Below are 21,902 nucleotides of genomic sequence, written 5' to 3' on the forward strand. Positions count from 1 at the left end.
ACAACGAATTGTTAGCTAGCTACTGTAACCATGAAGAATTGACATCTATCTTGCATAATATTAGTTTTAGGCCATTTTTTCCTGTTTAACTATCTGGCTAGCTAAATTATTACGATTCACATATTTAGCTGATAATTATGAAGTCAAACGTTTGCTTTGTGTATATCTTGTTTCGTCTATTGTTGACATTGTCCTGGCTGGAAGGAGGTTCAGCGAATGGGGCGGTGAAGCGTGAGGTAATACAGTAGGGGGAGTGCGAGTGCTTCTTAAATGTATTGTTTTATGCATTCTCCTCACTCTTGACCTCACAAAGAACGTACTCAAAAGAATGTAGTGGAGAATACAATCGGAGCATGAGTGTGGAGCATCGTAGTATGTTTGGAGAAACACCCCTAGAGTTTGAGAGTTACAAGCCCCCAGTCACCCAGTAACTTTTGAACTGTCCCTAAATAATCCTATTAAAACACTGCATGAGAAATATGTCATCAACTCAAAACAATTGAAAGTACATAGTATAAAACACTACTTAGCCTAATATGTTATTAAAAGCCATGATAGCATCGTCTACCGATAGGTCTGTTCTGAATTCATATTTCAACTCGTCACCATGCTCTACCTTCCACTCGTGTTTCCCAACTGTAGTCCTCGGGAACCCCCAACAATAGACATTTACATTTTAGAGCCAGACAAGCACACTTGATTCAATTTGTTAACTAATCCTTCGATTAGTTAAATCAGTGCAGAGCTACAACAACAATGTGTGCTGATTGAACCAAACTAAATAATTGGAGGATGCGGGCATCGATCCCGCTACCTCTCGCATGCTAAGCGAGCGCTCTACCATTTGAGCTAATCCCCCTGTGCATCCAGTAAGAAGTATGAAATCTCAATGACCGCACTGCCAAATCCCTCGTCAACAAGAAAGGATACTTTTTTATAAAGTATGCTTGCTTCAGCTGTCTAAAAGTATTTTTCATGGTCGTTCAGTAACGGTTGAAGCAGTGACTGCAGTAAGCCTAGTGGTGGAAATAGTTGTATTGTATGGTTAGTGAGTTTGGGGTTAGCAGAAAAACTTGTGAGTCTGGAGTTCCCCCTGCTGGCTGTCTGTGGAATAACGTCAGGATCAGATGATCGTGGGGAAATAAATGCATGTTGGTCGCCCGAACATGGTCACTGTTTTCCTGTCTTTTGTCGTTCTTATGCTCACTGCGTCTCAGTGGGTCGGTCCAAGGCCTTTCTACTGTAAGCAGAGGAGAGGACAGCCTTCCAGTAGAATAAATAGAGGCACAGCTCCCAACATTTACTAACAAATGAACAGCTACTAAATCAAAGATCTGTCTCATAAACTACACATGTGCCTACATGTGATAACGAAAAGGGGATTGTTGCATTACCCCAAGCGACCACAGAATTTGTCCCTTTAATTTAAGTAATAATTAGGTGGTTTGGTGGGATTTCCTAAATTCCAGTGTGTTTCTGCTTGCCACAACAAAGGCAAAAGAGAGAATGAACTGGCACAGAGACTAAGATATTAGGACCTGTTTAGTAGCGAAAAGAAGGCTGTCCATCATATCGCAAAGCCATTATGACAAGGGCTCCTCCTCCCCTGTAGGATAACTAATAATAATAATGATTTATTCTATATAGCACTTTTCATTACACACAGAATCTCAAAGTAGCTTTAGAAACGAAAATAAATTCAAGGTGATCTGGTACATACTTGGCCGATGGCTTCCACAGCTTCAGATGATAATAATAAGATGGAGAGTGATGGAGTCTGTAGTTAGAGGAGTTGAGGCAGTAAGGCAGTTCACTTCAGATATTTTGCTCGCACTTGTATGTGCTAGAGATTTCTGCTACATACCAATTATTTTCAATATAGAGATAGAAATATATGTATAACTCCTGTTATTTTTGTTTTACCTTTTAATAAAGCACTAAAATTGTGATCTCTCTTAATGGTTCATGAGTCATTTGGTATTGTTCGGCATGTTTACCTGCCTACGTACCTTATATCGCAAGCCCATAATTAGTCAATAGGGCTGACTGGCTAGCTGATAGCCACAACGAATTGTTAGCTAGCTACTGTAACCATGAAGAATTGACATCTATCTTGCATAATATTAGTTTTAGGTCATTTTTTCCTGTTTAACTATCTGGCTAGCTAAATTATTACGATTCACATATTTAGCTGATAATTATGAAGTCAAACGTTTGCTTTGTGTATATCTTGTTTCGTCTATTGTTGACATTGTCCTGGCTGGAAGGAGGTTCAGCGAATGGGGCGGTGAAGCGTGAGGTAATACAGTAGGGGGAGTGCGAGTGCTTCTTAAATGTATTGTTTTATGCATTCTCCTCACTCTTGACCTCACAAAGAACGTACTCAAAAGAATGTAGTGGAGAATACAATCGGAGCATGAGTGTGGAGCATCGTAGTATGTTTGGAGAAACACCCCTAGAGTTTGAGAGTTACAAGCCCCCAGTCACCCAGTAACTTTTGAACTGTCCCTAAATAATCCTATTAAAACACTGCATGAGAAATATGTCATCAACTCAAAACAATTGAAAGTACATAGTATAAAACACTACTTAGCCTAATATGTTATTAAAAGCCATGATAGCATCGTCTACCGATAGGTCTGTTCTGAATTCATATTTCAACTCGTCACCATGCTCTATCTTCCACTTGTGTTTCCCAACTGTAGTCCTCGGGAACCCCCAACAATAGACATTTACATTTTAGAGCCAGACAAGCACACTTGATTCAATTTGTTAACTAATCCTTCGATTAGTTAAATCAGTCCAGAGGTACAACAACAATGTGTGCTGATTGAACCAAACTAAATAATTGGAGGATGGGGGCATCGATCCCGCTACCTCTCGCATGCTAAGCGAGCGCTCTACCATTTGAGCTAATCCCGCTGTGCATCCAGTAAGAAGTATGAAATCTCAATGACCCCACTGCCAAATCCCTCGTCAACAAGAAAGGATACTTTTTTATAAAGTATGCTTGCTTCAGCTGTCTAAAAGTATTTTTCATGGTCGTTCAGTAACGGTTGAAGCAGTGACTGCAGTAAGCCTAGTGGTGGAAATAGTTGTATTGTATGGTTAGTGAGTTTGGGGTTAGCAGAAAAACTTGTGAGTCTGGAGTTCCCCCTGCTGGCTGTCTGTGGAATAACATCAGGATCAGATGATCGTGGGGAAATAAATGCATGTTGGTCGCCCGAACATGTTCACTGTTTTCCTGTCTTTTGTCGTTCTTATGCTCACTGCGTCTCAGTGGGTCGGTCCAAGGCCTTTCTACTGTAAGCAGAGGAGAGGACAGCCTTCCAGTAGAATAAATAGAGGCACAGCTCCCAACATTTACTAACAAATGAACAGCTACTAAATCAAAGATCTGTCTCATAAACTACACATGTGCCTACATGTGATAACGAAAAGGGGATTGTTGCATTACCCCAAGCGACCACAGAATTTGTCCCTTTAATTTAAGTAATAATTAGGTGGTTTGGTGGGATTTCCTAAATTCCAGTGTGTTTCTGCTTGCCACAACAAAGGCAAAAGAGAGAATGAACTGGCACAGAGACTAAGATATTAGGACCTGTTTAGTAGCGAAAAGAAGGCTGTCCATCATATCGCAAAGCCATTATGACAAGGGCTCCTCCTCCCCTGTAGGATAACTAATAATAATAATGATTTATTCTATATAGCACTTTTCATTACACACAGAATCTCAAAGTAGCTTTAGAAACGAAAATAAATTCAAGGTGATCTGGTACATACTTGGCCGATGGCTTCCACAGCTTCAGATGATAATAATAAGATGGAGAGTGATGGAGTCTGTAGTTAGAGGAGTTGAGGCAGTAAGGCAGTTCACTTCAGATATTTTGCTCGCACTTGTATGTGCTAGAGATTTGTGCTACATACCAATTATTTTCAATATAGAGATAGAAATATATGTATAACTCCTGTTATTTTTGTTTTACCTTTTAATAAAGCACTAAAATTGTGATCTCTCTTAATGGTTCATGAGTCATTTGGTATTGTTCGGCATGTTTACCTGCATACGTACCTTATATCGCAAGCCCATAATTAGTCAATAGGGCTGACTGGCTAGCTGATAGCCACAACGAATTGTTAGCTAGCTACTGTAACCATGAAGAATTGACATCTATCTTGCATAATATTAGTTTTAGGTCATTTTTTCCTGTTTAACTATCTGGCTAGCTAAATTATTACGATTCACATATTTAGCTGATAATTATGAAGTCAAACGTTTGCTTTGTGTATATCTTGTTTCGTCTATTGTTGACATTGTCCTGGCTGGAAGGAGGTTCAGCGAATGGGGCGGTGAAGCGTGAGGTAATACAGTAGGGGGAGTGCGAGTGCTTCTTAAATGTATTGTTTTATGCATTCTCCTCACTCTTGACCTCACAAAGAACGTACTCAAAAGAATGTAGTGGAGAATACAATCGGAGCATGAGTGTGGAGCATCGTAGTATGTTTGGAGAAACACCCCTAGAGTTTGAGAGTTACAAACCCCCAGTCACCCAGTAACTTTTGAACTGTCCCTAAATAATCCTATTAAAACACTGCATGAGAAATATGTCATCAACTCAAAACAATTGAAAGTACATAGTATAAAACACTACTTAGCCTAATATGTTATTAAAAGCCATGATAGCATCGTCTACCGATAGGTCTGTTCTGAATTCATATTTCAACTCGTCACCATGCTCTACCTTCCACTCGTGTTTCCCAACTGTAGTCCTCGGGAACCCCCAACAATAGACATTTACATTTTAGAGCCAGACAAGCACACTTGATTCAATTTGTTAACTAATCCTTGGATTAGTTAAATCAGTGCAGAGCTACAACAACAATGTGTGCTGATTGAACCAAACTAAATAATTGGAGGATGCGGGCATCGATCCCGCTACCTCTCGCATGCTAAGCGAGCGCTCTACCATTTGAGCTAATCCCCCTGTGCATCCAGTAAGAAGTATGAAATCTCAATGACCGCACTGCCAAATCCCTCGTCAACAAGAAAGGATACTTTTTTATAAAGTATGCTTGCTTCAGCTGTCTAAAAGTATTTTTCATGGTCGTTCAGTAACGGTTGAAGCAGTGACTGCAGTAAGCCTAGTGGTGGAAATAGTTGTATTGTATGGTTAGTGAGTTTGGGGTTAGCAGAAAAACTTGTGAGTCTGGAGTTCCCCCTGCTGGCTGTCTGTGGAATAACATCAGGATCAGATGATCGTGGGGAAATAAATGCATGTTGGTCGCCCGAACATGGTCACTGTTTTCCTGTCTTTTGTCGTTCTTATGCTCACTGCGTCTCAGTGGGTCGGTCCAAGGCCTTTCTACTGTAAGCAGAGGAGAGGACAGCCTTCCAGTAGAATAAATAGAGGCACAGCTCCCAACATTTACTAACAAATGAACAGCTACTAAATCAAAGATCTGTCTCCTAAACTACACATGTGCCTACATGTGATAACGAAAGGGGATTATTGCATTACCCCAAGCGACCACAGAATTTGTCCCTTTAATTTAAGTAATAATTAGGTGGTTTGGTGGGATTTCCTAAATTCCAGTGTGTTTCTGCTTGCCACAACAAAGGCAAAAGAGAGAATGAACTGGCACAGAGACTAAGATATTAGGACCTGTTTAGTAGCGAAAAGAAGGCTGTCCATCATATCGCAAAGCCATTATGACAAGGGCTCCTCCTCCCCTGTAGGATAACTAATAATAATAATGATTTATTCTATATAGCACTTTTCATTACACACAGAATCTCAAAGTAGCTTTAAAAACGAAAATAAATTCAAGGTGATCTGGTACATACTTGGCCGATGGCTTCCACAGCTTCAGATGATAATAATAAGATGGAGAGTGATGGAGTCTGTAGTTAGAGGAGTTGAGGCAGTAAGGCAGTTCACTTCAGATATTTTGCTCGCACTTGTATGTGCTAGAGATTTGTGCTACATACCAATTATTTTCAATATAGAGATAGAAATATATGTATAACTCCTGTTATTTTTGTTTTACCTTTTAATAAAGCACTAAAATTGTGATCTCTCTTAATGGTTCATGAGTCATTTGGTATTGTTCGGCATGTTTACCTGCCTACGTACCTTATATCGCAAGCCCATAATTAGTCAATAGGGCTGACTGGCTAGCTGATAGCCACAACGAATTGTTAGCTAGCTACTGTAACCATGAAGAATTGACATCTATCTTGCATAATATTAGTTTTAGGTCATTTTTTCCTGTTTAACTATCTGGCTAGCTAAATTATTACGATTCACATATTTAGCTGATAATTATGAAGTCAAACGTTTGCTTTGTGTATATCTTGTTTCGTCTATTGTTGACATTGTCCTGGCTGGAAGGAGGTTCAGCGAATGGGGCGGTGAAGCGTGAGGTAATACAGTAGGGGGAGTGCGAGTGCTTCTTAAATGTATTGTTTTATGCATTCTCCTCACTCTTGACCTCACAAAGAACGTACTCAAAAGAATGTAGTGGAGAATACAATCGGAGCATGAGTGTGGAGCATCGTAGTATGTTTGGAGAAACACCCCTAGAGTTTGAGAGTTACAAGCCCCCAGTCACCCAGTAACTTTTGAACTGTCCCTAAATAATCCTATTAAAACACTGCATGAGAAATATGTCATCAACTCAAAACAATTGAAAGTACATAGTATAAAACACTACTTAGCCTAATATGTTATTAAAAGCCATGATAGCATCGTCTACCGATAGGTCTGTTCTGAATTCATATTTCAACTCGTCACCATGCTCTACCTTCCACTCGTGTTTCCCAACTGTAGTCCTCGGGAACCCCCAACAATAGACATTTACATTTTAGAGCCAGACAAGCACACTTGATTCAATTTGTTAACTAATCCTTCGATTAGTTAAATCAGTCCAGAGGTACAACAACAATGTGTGCTGATTGAACCAAACTAAATAATTGGAGGATGGGGGCATCGATCCCGCTACCTCTCGCATGCTAAGCGAGCGCTCTACCATTTGAGCTAATCCCGCTGTGCATCCAGTAAGAAGTATGAAATCTCAATGACCGCACTGCCAAATCCCTCGTCAACAAGAAAGGATACTTTTTTATAAAGTATGCTTGCTTCAGCTGTCTAAAAGTATTTTTCATGGTCGTTCAGTAACGGTTGAAGCAGTGACTGCAGTAAGCCTAGTGGTGGAAATAGTTGTATTGTATGGTTAGTGAGTTTGGGGTTAGCAGAAAAACTTGTGAGTCTGGAGTTCCCCCTGCTGGCTGTCTGTGGAATAACATCAGGATCAGATGATCGTGGGGAAATAAATGCATGTTGGTCGCCCGAACATGTTCACTGTTTTCCTGTCTTTTGTCGTTCTTATGCTCACTGCGTCTCAGTGGGTCGGTCCAAGGCCTTTCTACTGTAAGCAGAGGAGAGGACAGCCTTCCAGTAGAATAAATAGAGGCACAGCTCCCAACATTTACTAACAAATGAACAGCTACTAAATCAAAGATCTGTCTCATAAACTACACATGTGCCTACATGTGATAACGAAAGGGGATTGTTGCATTACCCCAAGCGACCACAGAATTTGTCCCTTTAATTTAAGTAATAATTAGGTGGTTTGGTGGGATTTCCTAAATTCCAGTGTGTTTCTGCTTGCCACAACAAAGGCAAAAGAGAGAATGAACTGGCACAGAGACTAAGATATTAGGACCTGTTTAGTAGCGAAAAGAAGGCTGTCCATCATATCGCAAAGCCATTATGACAAGGGCTCCTCCTCCCCTGTAGGATAACTAATAATAATAATGATTTATTCTATATAGCACTTTTCATTACACACAGAATCTCAAAGTAGCTTTAGAAACGAAAATAAATTCAAGGTGATCTGGTACATACTTGGCCGATGGCTTCCACAGCTTCAGATGATAATAATAAGATGGAGTGTGATGGAGTCTGTAGTTAGAGGAGTTGAGGCAGTAAGGCAGTTCACTTCAGATATTTTGCTCGCACTTGTATGTGCTAGAGATTTGTGCTACATACCAATTATTTTCAATATAGAGATAGAAATATATGTATAACTCCTGTTATTTTTGTTTTACCTTTTAATAAAGCACTAAAATTGTGATCTCTCTTAATGGTTCATGAGTCATTTGGTATTGTTCGGCATGTTTACCTGCCTACGTACCTTATATCGCAAGCCCATAATTAGTCAATAGGGCTGACTGGCTAGCTGATAGCCACAACGAATTGTTAGCTAGCTACTGTAACCATGAAGAATTGACATCTATCTTGCATAATATTAGTTTTAGGCCATTTTTTCCTGTTTAACTATCTGGCTAGCTAAATTATTACGATTCACATATTTAGCTGATAATTATGAAGTCAAACGTTTGCTTTGTGTATATCTTGTTTCGTCTATTGTTGACATTGTCCTGGCTGGAAGGAGGTTCAGCGAATGGGGCGGTGAAGCGTGAGGTAATACAGTAGGGGGAGTGCGAGTGCTTCTTAAATGTATTGTTTTATGCATTCTCCTCACTCTTGACCTCACAAAGAACGTACTCAAAAGAATGTAGTGGAGAATACAATCGGAGCATGAGTGTGGAGCATCGTAGTATGTTTGGAGAAACACCCCTAGAGTTTGAGAGTTACAAGCCCCCAGTCACCCAGTAACTTTTGAACTGTCCCTAAATAATCCTATTAAAACACTGCATGAGAAATATGTCATCAACTCAAAACAATTGAAAGTACATAGTATAAAACACTACTTAGCCTAATATGTTATTAAAAGCCATGATAGCATCGTCTACCGATAGGTCTGTTCTGAATTCATATTTCAACTCGTCACCATGCTCTACCTTCCACTCGTGTTTCCCAACTGTAGTCCTCGGGAACCCCCAACAATAGACATTTACATTTTAGAGCCAGACAAGCACACTTGATTCAATTTGTTAACTAATCCTTCGATTAGTTAAATCAGTGCAGAGCTACAACAACAATGTGTGCTGATTGAACCAAACTAAATAATTGGAGGATGCGGGCATCGATCCCGCTACCTCTCGCATGCTAAGCGAGCGCTCTACCATTTGAGCTAATCCCCCTGCTTGTATGCACTAGTATGTTGTACAGTATTAAGGTCCCCACTTTTTTCTTGAATAAATAAAAAGGTCTTTTTTTGTATTTGGTATTATTCGGGGTTTTTTCATTGTATAATGAGAAAGGCAATGTAGCAGTGTGTCTGTGTCCCTGTTCGAAGTTAGTTTCACTCGAGTGGTCATCTGGGTATCTGTTTTGTTTTGTCCCCTAGCCCATTGACTATGCTCTGTGGCATGGCTGATACGCTGATCAACAGATGTCAACCTTACAGTCATAAGTAAAAGAATCCAGAGCAACAACATCCAGAAAAAGAGGTCCAAAAAAGCAGATGAGAACACAAATTCACATCAATGTTTGCAGTCTCCCAATCCACCTACTGGGGAAAAGCTTGAGCACACTTATAAATACACATACAAAATATATGACATATCAGACAAATTATTTCTTGCCAATAACACATATCGTTTCTGTAAATAGCTCACTAAATGTTGAAACTTAATCCTGAAAGTTCCGTTCTATGCAGGCCATTTCTATGTGCAAATTCTAAACGTTCAAACGTTTCGATCTACTGTCCCGCCTGAAGTCATAGTTTAACCAATGGGAATGCCAATGGCTCTTCAAGGACCAATTAAATTGCACATTCCCCACCATGGTCATTCCTTTACATTATGGCCTGCATTTTGCATTGTCGTGTATCGTTTTAATGTCCCTGCTGAGGACTAGAACATATAGTATTCGCAGCATAAATTTGGTGCTCCCTCATTTTATAGATTTGGAAAGAAAATACGAGCTGCTAACATACTCGGTTCCATTACAGCTCAGTGGTGGTCGCGAGGGTGAGGCAGTATCAGTAGGGAGAGGCCGTGAGGACGAAATTAGGGAAGGGAGTGGGAGGTCTTCCACCTTCTCATCCTAAACCGCAAGCAGTGTACTGTGGACAGCATTGGACTAAAACTCCAGCCCAAGGTTCTTAAACGCTATCTGGCTGCTAAGTGCAGCCCGCTCGGGATAAGGCCAGGGACCCTCCGTGGCAGACGTTGGCATTGCGCTTTTGCGGCACCGGTATTGTTTATGATGTGGAACAGTATGTGAGCGAGCCACATTCACATGCTCTCCAAAAATGGAGACAATAGGAAATCATTATCGTATTGTGCGTCTTATCTAGTTAGCCACCAAGCCAGCTAATGCGCCGTTTTGGGGCAGATTAAAGCAACTACTGCCCAAGGTATATTTATTGTCTGTGTAGGATTTGGCATAAGGCTCCTTATCGTGAGCGAGCATGGAGGGGCGTTGTGGATTTAGCCAACTTTGCTAGCTAGCTTACTCAGTCCAAATCTGTATTTAACCAGATTTGTGTTTGTTTTAACTTCTTGTATGTTTGCCAATTGTTAAGCATACGTGTTAACATTTTAACTGAGGTTCACTTGTTAGTTTGCAGAGGAGTGCTTTCAAGTTTTGCTTGATTTAATGTTGTCAAAGGATATAACAATCCAGCTAGCCAGCTAAGTAGCCCAGGACAAGCTCGTGCACCCTAATGAAGGAGTACAAAGTGGTTGTGTTGGGAAGCGGAGGCGTTGGCAAGTCCGCGCTGACTGTCCAGTTTGTCACGGGCACGTTCATCGAAAAATATGACCCTACAATTGAGGACTTCTATCGGAAAGAGATTGAAGTGGACTCGTCGCCTTCGGTGTTGGAGATCCTTGACACGGCAGGGACAGAACAGTTCGCCTCCATGAGGGACCTGTACATCAAGAACGGCCAGGGTTTCATACTTGTCTACAGTCTCGTCAATCAACAGTCTTTTCAGGTAAAGGCCCTTACTACCTGTTACCAATACCTGCCCACATGTCAAGGAGCATCTCTCTTACTAGCATCACCAGCTATCAAGATGCACTGTACCCATGTTTTAAATGGGCCTACTGAGCAATCTCAGTTGTCTTGTATCATTTTTAGTTGTAACCCCATTGTTGACAAATCAGGAACCAACTAGAGAGATCCAGCCATAGCCTTAATCCCTACAACTATGGGCTAAGTCCAAAATTCTATAAGCTCAACAGGTTGGAAGAATGGCCAATGGGCTTCTACTTAACTCATTGATATTCATCGAAGAGCTATGCAGCAATAGTTGTTGCACAAACGTTTTTCCACAGTTCCTGAGAATATCCTTTCTATCCATCCCTAACTCCAGGACATCAGGCCGATGCGAGACCAGATAGTGCGGGTCAAGCGCTTTGAGAAGGTGCCACTGATCCTGGTGGGCAACAAGGTGGACCTGGAGTCTGAGAGGGAGGTTGCAGGTGCAGACGGTCGGGCCCTGGCTCAGGAGTGGGGCTGCCCCTTCATCGAGACCTCAGCCAAGAGCAAGACCATGGTGGACGAGCTGTTTGCTGAGATCGTCCGTCAGATGAACTATGCTACGCTGCCAGAGAAACAGGAGCAGTGCTGCACGGCCTGTGTGGTGCAGTAAAGGAGTAGGGGGACACTGTCCTCTCCACAACTCTCCCCCAGGTAAGAGGCTGAAGCACTATACTTCACCCTCCACACACATAGTAACACTAAGAAGTGATAATGCACACTGATAGGCTTTTCACTGACAACGGGCAAGAATTCACATGTTGTCAATAGACATATGGGCATGGATAGCAGCAGTGCAGAGTTTGTAATGCATGTACAAAAATGTGCAGGGAGATGAGAGGATCAGGGGTGGCACAAATGGAACCATATGACAGCTGTTAGAAGAAGCAGACGGAAAGGGGGTTTGCTGCACGGACTGATAAAACCGTTGGTTTAGCCTGTTATCATTAGATCAGACAAAGAATGTGGCGTGAAGAAGCCAACTGTCTGAGCAGTGAGCACAGGGGCGGAAAAGAGGAGTGAGGGAAGTGAATGGTTATGTACAAGCAGAGAGACGAGCGACCTGTGAGCAAGAGAGGGCAGATCCCAGACAAAGAAAAAGGAAAACGCAACATCCTGAATATAAATTGATGTTCCAAAACAGGAAGCAGATTTTCTTCACTGTGAGAAGTAACTTCCCCACCCATACAGCAGACACACAGACATACACATTGAGGTAGTTGTCGTTGTAACTGAGTTTCACAGTTTACATATTGGTGAAATGCTCATTTCCTTAATTGTAAAGGTGTTAATTACTTAGTCATATCTTCATATCTACGAGTGTCTCAACACCTATTGTTTTCAGTCTTTCCTCTACTCTCAGTAACACAGTACATTTTCTTTTTCCATTGTTGTAAAGTTCCTGCTTTGATGACCTATGACCCCAGGAACCACTTCAGCGCCATCACACCTTCTGACCTCTCCAGCTGGCAGTATTACTTACCAGAGGGCAGATTTCTGTCTGTTCATGAGCCAATTCAAGGGAGTCTTGAGCCTGCCCAACCTTTGATATCTTGACTGTGGAACACATTCACCTGCAGACTCACTGGCCTTCATGGTTTAGGCCCAGGGAAGACCTACTTTTCAATGTGTATAGGACAGATTTATGAGGATGAAGGGTTGTCTATGGATTTCTATTTTCTCATTTGGGGTTGGGGAGTGCTGGGGCAATGAGCAGTGATCTGCTCGGGACCACAGTGTCCCTTTTTGAAGCTGCTCAGTCATTATATCCACTAGTTTTACTTTGTACTGGAATTGGTTTGTTAAATCTGGTATCTAATTTTGAAGCGATAACAGCCATTATACAGGTTTGGGCCTCGGGACAGAATTCAATCAAACCGTGGTAAATATATGATTGCTGTGCTCTACAGCAGTGTTTACCAAAACACCTGATTTGAAGTCGTTAGCTAGGTTTCCGACCAATTGGCGACAGATTTTCATAAACGGACTTGTTCCAGATAGAAATCACTGCGTGATGACGTAGTGCACACACAATGTACTTTTCTGCAACCGTTTTCATGTACGGAATAAAAATCAAAAGTTCAACGTGTTAGTTTTGTCAACTGTTGTGTTAAATAGCAAATGTGCCAACTCTGGTCTTGGCACGTGCACTCTAGCTAACAGACCACAGGTAGGCTAGTCTACATTACATTACATTATTATGAATAACAAAAACATTTTTTTTGCATCGATCATCATGTCACCAGAATCACACCCTTGTTTTTTATTGGGAAGGAACATCAAGATCACCTTGCACTTTCACCACACTGTGACATTCATCAATTATTTAATCTGTAGCCTAATAAACTGCATGGTTTCTCGAGTGGGAGTGGGAGGACCACATCATCGCGTGACTCCAAGTTGACTTCGATATGATGGTTATTATATCAATATTTGCGCATAAAGGGGTTTCCACCGCTATTTCTCACAATACATTTTACCAGCCCAGAAAGAGCCCACCATGTCGAATTAACGAATTGTCTGTCTGCATTTATAAAAATTGTACTGACGCTTCCTGTTTCCATTACAGCTGTCGTGATGTTTTTGTTTTAATACAGTATGACTTTACTCGCGAAAAGAGTGGTTGGAAAAATGTTTAATGAGGGCTTAATGATTAGTTGACTTGAGGGCTGGAGTGGGGAAACACTGCTTTATAGGGCCTAAAACCAACTGTATGGTGGCCATAGAAGCAGACCAATTTTCATTTTTTTCCCGACGGGTGTGGTCAAGCCAGGTCAATGTGCCCCTAAGCATGAGACATTCACATTGAGTTGACTGTAGAGCACATCCATGTTTGTTTTCTGATTACAGCTGTGTGGTTGCTTTAGATATAGGTTCCTCGGCATTTGGATGATGACTGTCATGTTACATGGTTTGATCAAATTCTGGCCCTAAACTAACTTTTTTATATTATATATTTTTTTGTAAGTTTCTCATAACCTATTTATTAAAATATCTAATTACATTGTTATCCAATCAAAGTTTTCTTTTATACTTGCTTTTGGGTTAGCTTTTTTTGACTTTACAGTGAGTTTTTTGTTGTAAGTTTTGAATTAACAGAGCCTTAAATGATTTCAGTCTTATGTTGGTTTCTGTGTGGTCATTCAGTCTCATACTTTCAACTCTTCAACACAATTACTGCCAAATAGTACAAATTTGATACTAAGATTGAAGGACCCTGACCTGATCATGTGGTCACAAGTTTGGTATGCTGATTGAAATGGTCTTACATTTCTGGTTTAGACTTCATTACAGACTGAAACACACTATATATTGAATATCGTTTCCTACTTCACATTTTTTTTTAAACAAACACTTTATGCAAATTGCTGTCTGTCCTTCCATTGCACATAATGAGAACTGGCACTTTTTGAGCTGGCTCAATATTCAAATGACCCGACTTGAGTGGCCTTGAGGTTGGGCCATTCTGAATATGTGGTAGAACATGAGTTTCTGTCATGTAGAAAGAATAGTCTGTTCTATATAGTATATTTCTATCTGCAACGTTTTATGTGTTGCATATAGTAAGGCCAAATACTGTTACACAATCAGCCACAAGAGGGCAGCATTCTCTACATTATTTGAAAGCAGTTAATCTAGCTCTGGGGGCTTTTTTAAATGTATTTTTACATGTCAAACAACGTTTCCATCCACAGTTTTTATACGACTAAAGTAATATTGTATTAAACAAAATCACAACAGCTGTAATGGAGACAGGACGTTTCTGCGTAATTGTATAAATGCCGACAGATAATTTGTTCGTTCAACATGGTGGGATCTTTTTGTGTCGGTAAAATCAATTATGCGGGAAATGCCAGTGGAAACGCCTTAATGCGCAAATATTGAGTTAATCATCTCGAAGTACATTTGGAGTCGCGATGATACGGCTTGTGGTCCTCCCACTACGACTCGGGAAACCATGTACTTTATTAGGTTACAGATTAAATAAATTATGATGAACTTCACAGGGTGGTGAAAGTGCACGGTAATGAGTTTGATGCTGCCTTCCAATATAGCGAGGGTCTTATTCTGGTGACATGATGGTCGATGCTTCACTGCCGTTTGCCAGATACAATATGATAGTTTTTATCCATAATCTCATCATGTAGTAGACAAAACAACCTGCACAGCCTACTCGCACTGTATATGCTAGCTGTTGGCTAGAAAACACGTGCAAAGACCAGAGTAGGCAAAGTTTTCTATTTAACACAACCGTTTTTTTTGACAAAACTAACCGTGGAGTTGAAAATGTGATGGAAACACATTTAACTTTGTATTTTTATTCGGTACATAAAACTTAAGCGAAAAAGTAAACGTGTGCACTATATCATCAACCAAACGTATTTGTTGCCGATAAAAATCAGTGGATGTATGTTTTATTTATTTAATCTTTACCTAGTTAAAATGTTAAATAAAACATAAGTGCACTGATTTTTATCGGCAACAAATCCGTTTGGTGGAAACACCACACTAGTGGGAAATGCGCATAATTTCTTTATGCGGATGTTAGAATATTCGCAAGAAAATCTGTCACCAATTAAATGGAAACCTACCTACTGGAGGCATTTTCAAAATGGTCATAGACAAACTACTGTTTCTTCGTTAGATCAATACCACCACACTTATTTTTAGGAAAGAAAAATGTCTAGACTGCAAGTTCATGTCCAAACCTGTAGGTGGCAGAGTGATGTATTCTTTAGCGGAAATGCCAAGTAAATGAAAGAAAAACGTGACGTCAGGCTACTGAATTTTGTAAACAAACACATGGGACATCTTTAGTACAAGTACTGCAAATTACATTTGATACATGAGCAACCATGAAGAGGGTATTTGTAACTGTAGGAACAACAAGCTTTGATGACCTAATCGAACGCGTTACTTCCCCTGAAGCTGTTCAAGTGAGTATGATATGTGATGGCTACAGAAACTAACGTTAGCTAGCTAGCCAACTGTCCTCAAAAAGTAGACAATAATAATTTGAGTAGTCGTGCCATACCCTCGCATTGTTATATTTCTAGAACGTTATGCATCTCTCTCTTGAAGGAGTTGAAAGCCCGCGGCTATCAACATTTGGTTCTGCAGGTTGGACAAGGCTCCATTCTCCCAGATTCAGACAGCTGTCACGAGCTCACGTTAGAGGCATTTCGATTCAAGGATTCCATTGCTGAAAATATCAAATGTGCCGACTTGGTTATCAGCCATGCTGGTGTGTATCTATTTTTTTAAAGAAATGAAACAAACTAGCTAAACTAACATACTATTGTGCTGGTCTATGATGTTGATGAATTATAATGACTTGTATTGTATTTTCAGGGGCAGGTAGTTGTCTGGAGACCCTTGGTGCAGACAAGCCACTGCTAGTGGTGGTCAATGACAAACTTATGGACAATCACCAGCTAGAGCTGGCCAGACAGCTACACCAAGACTCACACCTACTGTACTGCACCCCCAGGTCAGTGTAAATCCTCATGTGCAACTTGATCATGAGGACTCACTTGGTCAATCTGACATATTGTATATGTACATTTCTGCTAATAAAGTCCTAGAGTTGTCAAACTGTGATTGAAATCCAGTGGGTCAACATACCCTTTTCTCTCCAATTATTTCACAGCACTCTTAATGAGACCCTGAAGACAATGGACCTTGCTGTTCTCTCACCCTTCTTACCCGGACAACCAAAGCATTTTGCCAATTTCCTGGACAGGGCCCTTGGTGTTCAATAATTCCAACAGAGGGCAGTCTTTGAGGTCAACTCAGTGTTCTATTATGGACTCTGGAGATGTTTTGCGCTCTTCTTCTTCATGTGGCTTTCCAGCAGACTAGACGCTGTGTTGCCTACTGCCTTTCACAGGTCGGAGTGTGGATTGCAAATTTTGGTCACAAAAAAAAAAGAAGGTGAATGGGATAATCTTAAATTGCACCACCATCTAACCCAGCACCTATACATTATCACCAAAAACTAACCACCCCATCCCACTACGTTGGCCCGTAACAATCCTACACCATGCTGTCGGTCTGGGAGGATGGAACCCCTTCTCTCAAAACTTCCTGTAGCTCTTCTGCACTAAAATCTCTCACCCCAAAATATTTCTCTGCTGCTGCAACGACCACATATATCTTCTGTGATTTCCGCTCCATCAGCGCAGTACAGTTGATCACCATGGCTATGATGTTTGCTCTCTGATACTCTCCTCATCTTTGCGATGAACTGGATGTGGGGTTGGCCAGAGGGTAGCCTGGGCCTCGCGTGCCTGGCTTCTAGTTTTTCCTATCAGTATGTACCAACTCAGGCAATTGCCTGGGGCCTTACATCATCATCATTTTGTTTAATAATGCGCTATTAAGCAATTGTGACCATCTTTGTTTATGACAAGCAGTGCCGATTCTGTTATCTTCCTGCGAATTTGCCTCTAGCTTTTGAGCGGTGGGCTCCCGAGTGGCGCAGCGGTCTAAGGCACTGCATCACAGTGCTAGAGGCGTCACAATGGACACTGGTTCGATCCCGGGCTGTATCACAACCGGCCATGATCAGGAGTCCCATAGGGCGGTGCGTAATTGGCCCAGTGTCGTCCTGGTTTGGGTTTGGCCGGTGTAGGACATCATTGTAAAAATAATTTGTTCTTAACTGACTTGCCTAGTTGAATAAAAATACAATAAAAAAAACTATTATGACCCCATTCCTGAAGCTAAGAAATTCTTTGTTTCCATCTACGACACTCACAAGCTCTGCAGGACACATCTTTTTTTTCTACATACCTGATGATCTTCCCTTATGTTTTCCTGAACTTTCCAATTTCTGATACAATTCTCACTTTCTGATGCAAATTGAAATTGTTACATATTTCCTATATTCAAGTCATTTAACATATTTTCTTATTAGCTTTATGAACATAAACTGCAACCAAGTTTCTATCTGTGCTGGAATGGCCATTACATTTACATTATTTAGCAGACACTCTTATCTAGAGGTGCTTACAGTAGTGAATGCATACATTTCATACATTATTTTTCTCCATACTGGTCCCCCATGGGAATTGAACCCACAACCCTGGTGTTGCAAACACCATGCTCTACCAACTGAGCCACACAGGACCTACATAAACTTGTAATTTTTTTAATTATATAAATATAAATGCAACATGCAACAATTTCAAATGTTACACTGAGTTACAGTTCACAGAAGGAAATCAGACAATGTAAATTCATTAGACCCTAATTTATGGAGGGGCACAGCCATTGGTGGGCCGGGGAGGGCATAGGCCCACCCACTGGGGAGCCAGGCCTAGCCTAGCCTATCTAAATGAGTTATTCCCCACAAAGAGATTTATTACAGACAGAAATACTCCTCAACACCCCTCCCCCCTTCAGATGATCCCACAGGTAAAGAAGCCAGATGTGGAGGTCCTGGGCTGGCTTGGTTACATGTGGTCTGCGGTTGTGAGGCCAGTTGGATCTACTGCTGATGGTGAAGAAATGAACATTCAATTATCTGGCAACAGCTCTTTTGGACATTGTTGCAGTCAGTATGCCAATTGCACGCTCCCTCAACTTGAGACATCTGTGTCATTGTGTTGTGTGACAAAACGGCACATTTTAAAGTGGCCTTTTATTGTCCCCAGCACAAGGTGCACCGGTGTAATTAATGATCATGCTGTTTAATCAGCTTCTTGATATGCCACACCTGTCAGGTTGATTAATTATCTTGGCAAAGGAGAAATGCTCACTGACAGGGATGTAAACACATTTGTGCACACAATTTTGGAGAAATAAGCTTTTTGTGCATATGGAACATTTCTGGGATCTTTTATTTCAGCTCATGAAACATGGGACCAACACGTTATATGTTGCGTTCATATTTTTGTTCAATATAACTACAGTCTAAAGAAGCTGAAGCTGAAACATGAAACGGTTCACCCTTGCCCAGAACTCTATAATGGCTGGCATAATTCAAACCCCTAGGAAAAGCAAAATAGGCTGAGACAACAATAAACAGGGTAATCCATGTATTGCTTGATATTAAATTAATAACATAAAATCCCACCCTTTCATAGCACTGCATTTATATTTTTGTTCAGTATAGGTGTTGTTTGATTAAGAAAATATCAAATATGTATTCACCCAGAATTTCCACATTGATGGATCCCTAACTAAAACCTCGGACTGCCCTGTGCCTGGGGCCTCCAAATCACTGTCTGTTAAAAGGTCTGATCTGGCCATGTTCTATTTTAACTAGTTGGAGACAGGCTGATTAGGTATTGGATGCTGGTGGAAGGGGTATATTTTCAACTCGAAATGAGAGGAAAAGCATGGATGTACACTGAGTATACAAAACATTAAGAACACCTGCTCTTTCCATGACATAGACTGACCAGGTGAAAGCTTATTGGTGTCACTTGTTAAATCCACTTCAATCAGTGTAGATGAAGGGGAGGAGACGTAAAGAAGGATGTTTAAGCCTGAGACGTGGTTTGTCTATGTATGTGTGCCATTCAGTGCGCGAATGGGCAAGACAAAATGTTCCTAATGTTTGGAATACTCAATGTACTGAGTGTAGATACAGTATATTATAAATCTTATGCTAATTATTTGTTATGAACAGAACAAATTGCTAATATATATCATTTGATGCACTATATATACAAAAGTATGTGGATACACCCTCAAATTACTGGATTCTGTTATTTCAGCCACACCCGTTGCTGGTAGGTGTATAGAATCGACACACAGCCATTTAATCTCCATAGACAGACATTGGCAGTAGAATGGCATTACTGAAGCGCTCAGTGACTTTCAACGTGGCACCGTCATAGGATGCCACCTTTCCAACAAGTCAGTTCGTCAAATTTCTGCCCTGCTAGAGCTGCCCCGGTCAACTGTGAAGTGGTCGGCCACACAAGCTCACAGAACGGGACCGCCGAGGGCTAAACAGCATAGCTTTAGCATTCGGTTGTAACACTCACTACCGAGTTCCAAATTGCCTCTGGAACCAAAGTCAGCACAAGAACTGTTCATTGGGACCTTCATGAAATGGGTTTCCATGGCCGAGCAGCCGCACACAAGACTAAGATCACCATGCGCAATGCCAAGCGTCGGCTGGAGTGGTATAAAGCTCGCCACCATTGGACTTTGGAGCAGTGGAAATGCGTTCTCTGGAGTGATGAGTCACGCTTCACCATCTGGCAGTCTGACGGACAAATCTGGGTTTGGCGGATGCCAGAAGAACGCTACCTGCCCCAATGCATAGGGCCAACTGTAAAGTTTGGTGGAGGAGGAATAATGGTCTGGGGCTGTTTTTAATGGTTTGAGTTAGGCCCCTTAGTTCCAGTTAAGGGAAATCAACGCTACAGCATGCAATGACATTCTAGACGATGCTGTGCTTCCAACTTTGTGGCAACAGTTTGGGAAGGCCCTTTCCTTATTCAGCATGACAATGCCCCCATGCACAAAACGATGACCATAAAGAAATGGTTTGTTGAGAAGAACTTGACTGGCTTGCACAGAGCCCTGACCTCAACTCCATCAAACACCTTTGGAATGAATTGGAATGCCAACTGCGCGTCAGGCCTAATTGCCCAACATCAGTGCCCGACCTCACTAATGCTCTTGTGGCTGAATGGAAGCAAGTCCCCGCAGCAATGTTCCAACGTCTAGTGGAAAGCCTTCCCAGAAGAGTGGAGGCTGTTATAGCAGCGAAGGGGGGGACCAACTCCATATTAATGCCCATGATTTTGGAATGAGATGTTCGACAAGCAAGTGTCCACATACTTTTGGCCATGTAGTGTAAATTAAATCTGTTTTATAAGACTTGGTTTATTGTTCATATTTGCTATTGTCTTGATACGGTTGTTGTGTTGTCTGTAAGTGTGATTCAGCTTGTCCTTCACTCCTCATGACACTAGTCAGCACACTGTAATAAGGCTGGCATAGGCAGGAGTAGGATTGCTCTCTGGCATCAAAACTAACACCACATCAGGGAGGGTGGAATGGAGGCCTGTGGGGTGATGATGACAGTTTCCTGATTGAAATGCTGCTGTGCTAATGGTTCCCAAGGCCATTGCTCTTACAGGCAAGGTGGGGCTTGAGTATATCCCAAGTTTAGTGCCACAGTTGTAGCTAAAGCAGGGAATGTGGATGGAGAGTGTTGATGTGAGAATCATGGATCTGGTTGGGGGTGTGTGGGGGGGGTTCACCAGAGGCTGGCGTTAAATATTTCACACTGCTCAACTCCAATGGTGTCTGCTTACACCTACTGGGTCCTGCTACACTCAACGCTGCGTTAGAGCAAGGCCAAGAGCAAGCCTCCTGCAGTAATGATGCTAGCATTACCCCTCTCATTAGCACTGACATTAATGAGGCTTGCTGATGAGTGGGTGTGACCATCAAAAAGCTATCAGCTGTAAATCACACACAGCCATCTCTAATGGACACCAAGCATGTTATATTCAACCAGTCTTGGTTCTCATTGCAGATGGATAGATTTGTCTTAAATGTATCTATTTGCATGTGTGTTTCAGAGCTGGTGGATCTGTGTGATGACCACGGGGCTCTGAAGCTTCTCTTTCTGTCCCAGCAGCCTCAGGAGTGTGCCAGCCGACTACTTCCTCACATTTTGCACTGTTAATCGTGAGTTCTCTGAAAGTAGAACCACTAGAGTGGACAAGGCCTCTATGAAACTATTTATAATTGCCAAAAAAGGAGTTTCTATCTATACATGGCTCTTCTTTGTTTTTAAGTATTTGTTTATCTTATCAGGAAACCCAAAGGATGGTGCCTATGTTTCCATCACCCCCTTAGTGGCCAACCCAGACCCTGCACTTCTGAGTAACTATAAACTCTGCTTGTTAATTATGTGTGTGCATTCGCATAAAGTAGTTCATATGTATCTTCTGTAGGATGGATTTGATT

The 21,902-nt window shown here is 41.4% G+C and overlaps 2 protein-coding genes and 3 non-coding genes across 6 annotated transcripts; 2 read left to right on the forward strand and 3 right to left on the reverse strand.

Moving 5' to 3' along the window:
* Positions 1–786: 786 nt before the first annotated feature.
* trnaa-agc (transfer RNA alanine (anticodon AGC)) lies at positions 787–859 on the reverse strand. The gene has a single exon. It is a non-coding gene; the product is annotated as a tRNA-Ala (tRNA).
* A 4,053-nt stretch (positions 860–4,912) lies between these two features.
* Positions 4,913–4,985, reverse strand: trnaa-agc (transfer RNA alanine (anticodon AGC)). The gene has a single exon. It is a non-coding gene; the product is annotated as a tRNA-Ala (tRNA).
* A 4,051-nt stretch (positions 4,986–9,036) lies between these two features.
* trnaa-agc (transfer RNA alanine (anticodon AGC)) lies at positions 9,037–9,109 on the reverse strand. Its single transcript has one exon. It is a non-coding gene; the product is annotated as a tRNA-Ala (tRNA).
* A 694-nt stretch (positions 9,110–9,803) lies between these two features.
* Positions 9,804–13,047, forward strand: LOC100380837 (RAP2C, member of RAS oncogene family). Its single transcript, NM_001173959.1, has 3 exons — positions 9,804–10,911; positions 11,293–11,612; positions 12,358–13,047. Exons 1-2 carry the CDS (start codon positions 10,639–10,641, stop codon positions 11,569–11,571), a joined length of 552 nt encoding a protein of 183 aa, NP_001167430.1. The 5' UTR covers positions 9,804–10,638; the 3' UTR covers positions 11,572–11,612; positions 12,358–13,047.
* A 1,428-nt stretch (positions 13,048–14,475) lies between these two features.
* On the forward strand, positions 14,476–17,674 carry zgc:92907 (asparagine-linked glycosylation 13 homolog (S. cerevisiae)). 2 transcript variants are annotated; one of them, XM_014212153.2, is made up of 4 exons: positions 14,476–15,895; positions 16,080–16,203; positions 16,311–16,449; positions 16,609–17,674. In XM_014212153.2, the coding sequence occupies exons 1-4, from the start codon at positions 15,815–15,817 to the stop codon at positions 16,718–16,720; spliced, it is 456 nt and encodes a 151-aa protein (XP_014067628.1). In that variant the 5' UTR covers positions 14,476–15,814; the 3' UTR covers positions 16,721–17,674. The 2 variants fall into 2 exon arrangements, with proteins under 2 accessions (XP_014067628.1, NP_001134591.1); NM_001141119.2 differs by having other exon boundaries at positions 15,774–15,895; positions 16,041–16,203; positions 16,609–17,673.
* Positions 17,675–21,902: the final 4,228 nt, after the last annotated feature.

This window comes from Salmo salar, chromosome ssa09 (assembly GCF_905237065.1).
Source record: "Salmo salar chromosome ssa09, Ssal_v3.1, whole genome shotgun sequence".
Classification (NCBI taxonomy): domain Eukaryota; kingdom Metazoa; phylum Chordata; class Actinopteri; order Salmoniformes; family Salmonidae; genus Salmo; species Salmo salar.

Coding starts and splice junctions, on each gene's coding strand:
- zgc:92907 (NM_001141119.2), top strand. CDS start 15,815: ATGAAGAGGGTATTTGTAACTGTAGGAACAACAAGCTTTGATGACCTA. Junction 15,896..16,040: donor CTTCCCCTGAAGCTGTTCAA/GTGAGTATGATA, acceptor TCTCTCTTGAAG/GAGTTGAAAGCCCGCGGCTA. Junction 16,450..16,608: donor CTACTGTACTGCACCCCCAG/GTCAGTGTAAAT, acceptor ATTATTTCACAG/CACTCTTAATGAGACCCTGA.
- LOC100380837 (NM_001173959.1), top strand. CDS start 10,639: ATGAAGGAGTACAAAGTGGTTGTGTTGGGAAGCGGAGGCGTTGGCAAG. Junction 10,912..11,292: donor TCAATCAACAGTCTTTTCAG/GTAAAGGCCCTT, acceptor CCCTAACTCCAG/GACATCAGGCCGATGCGAGA.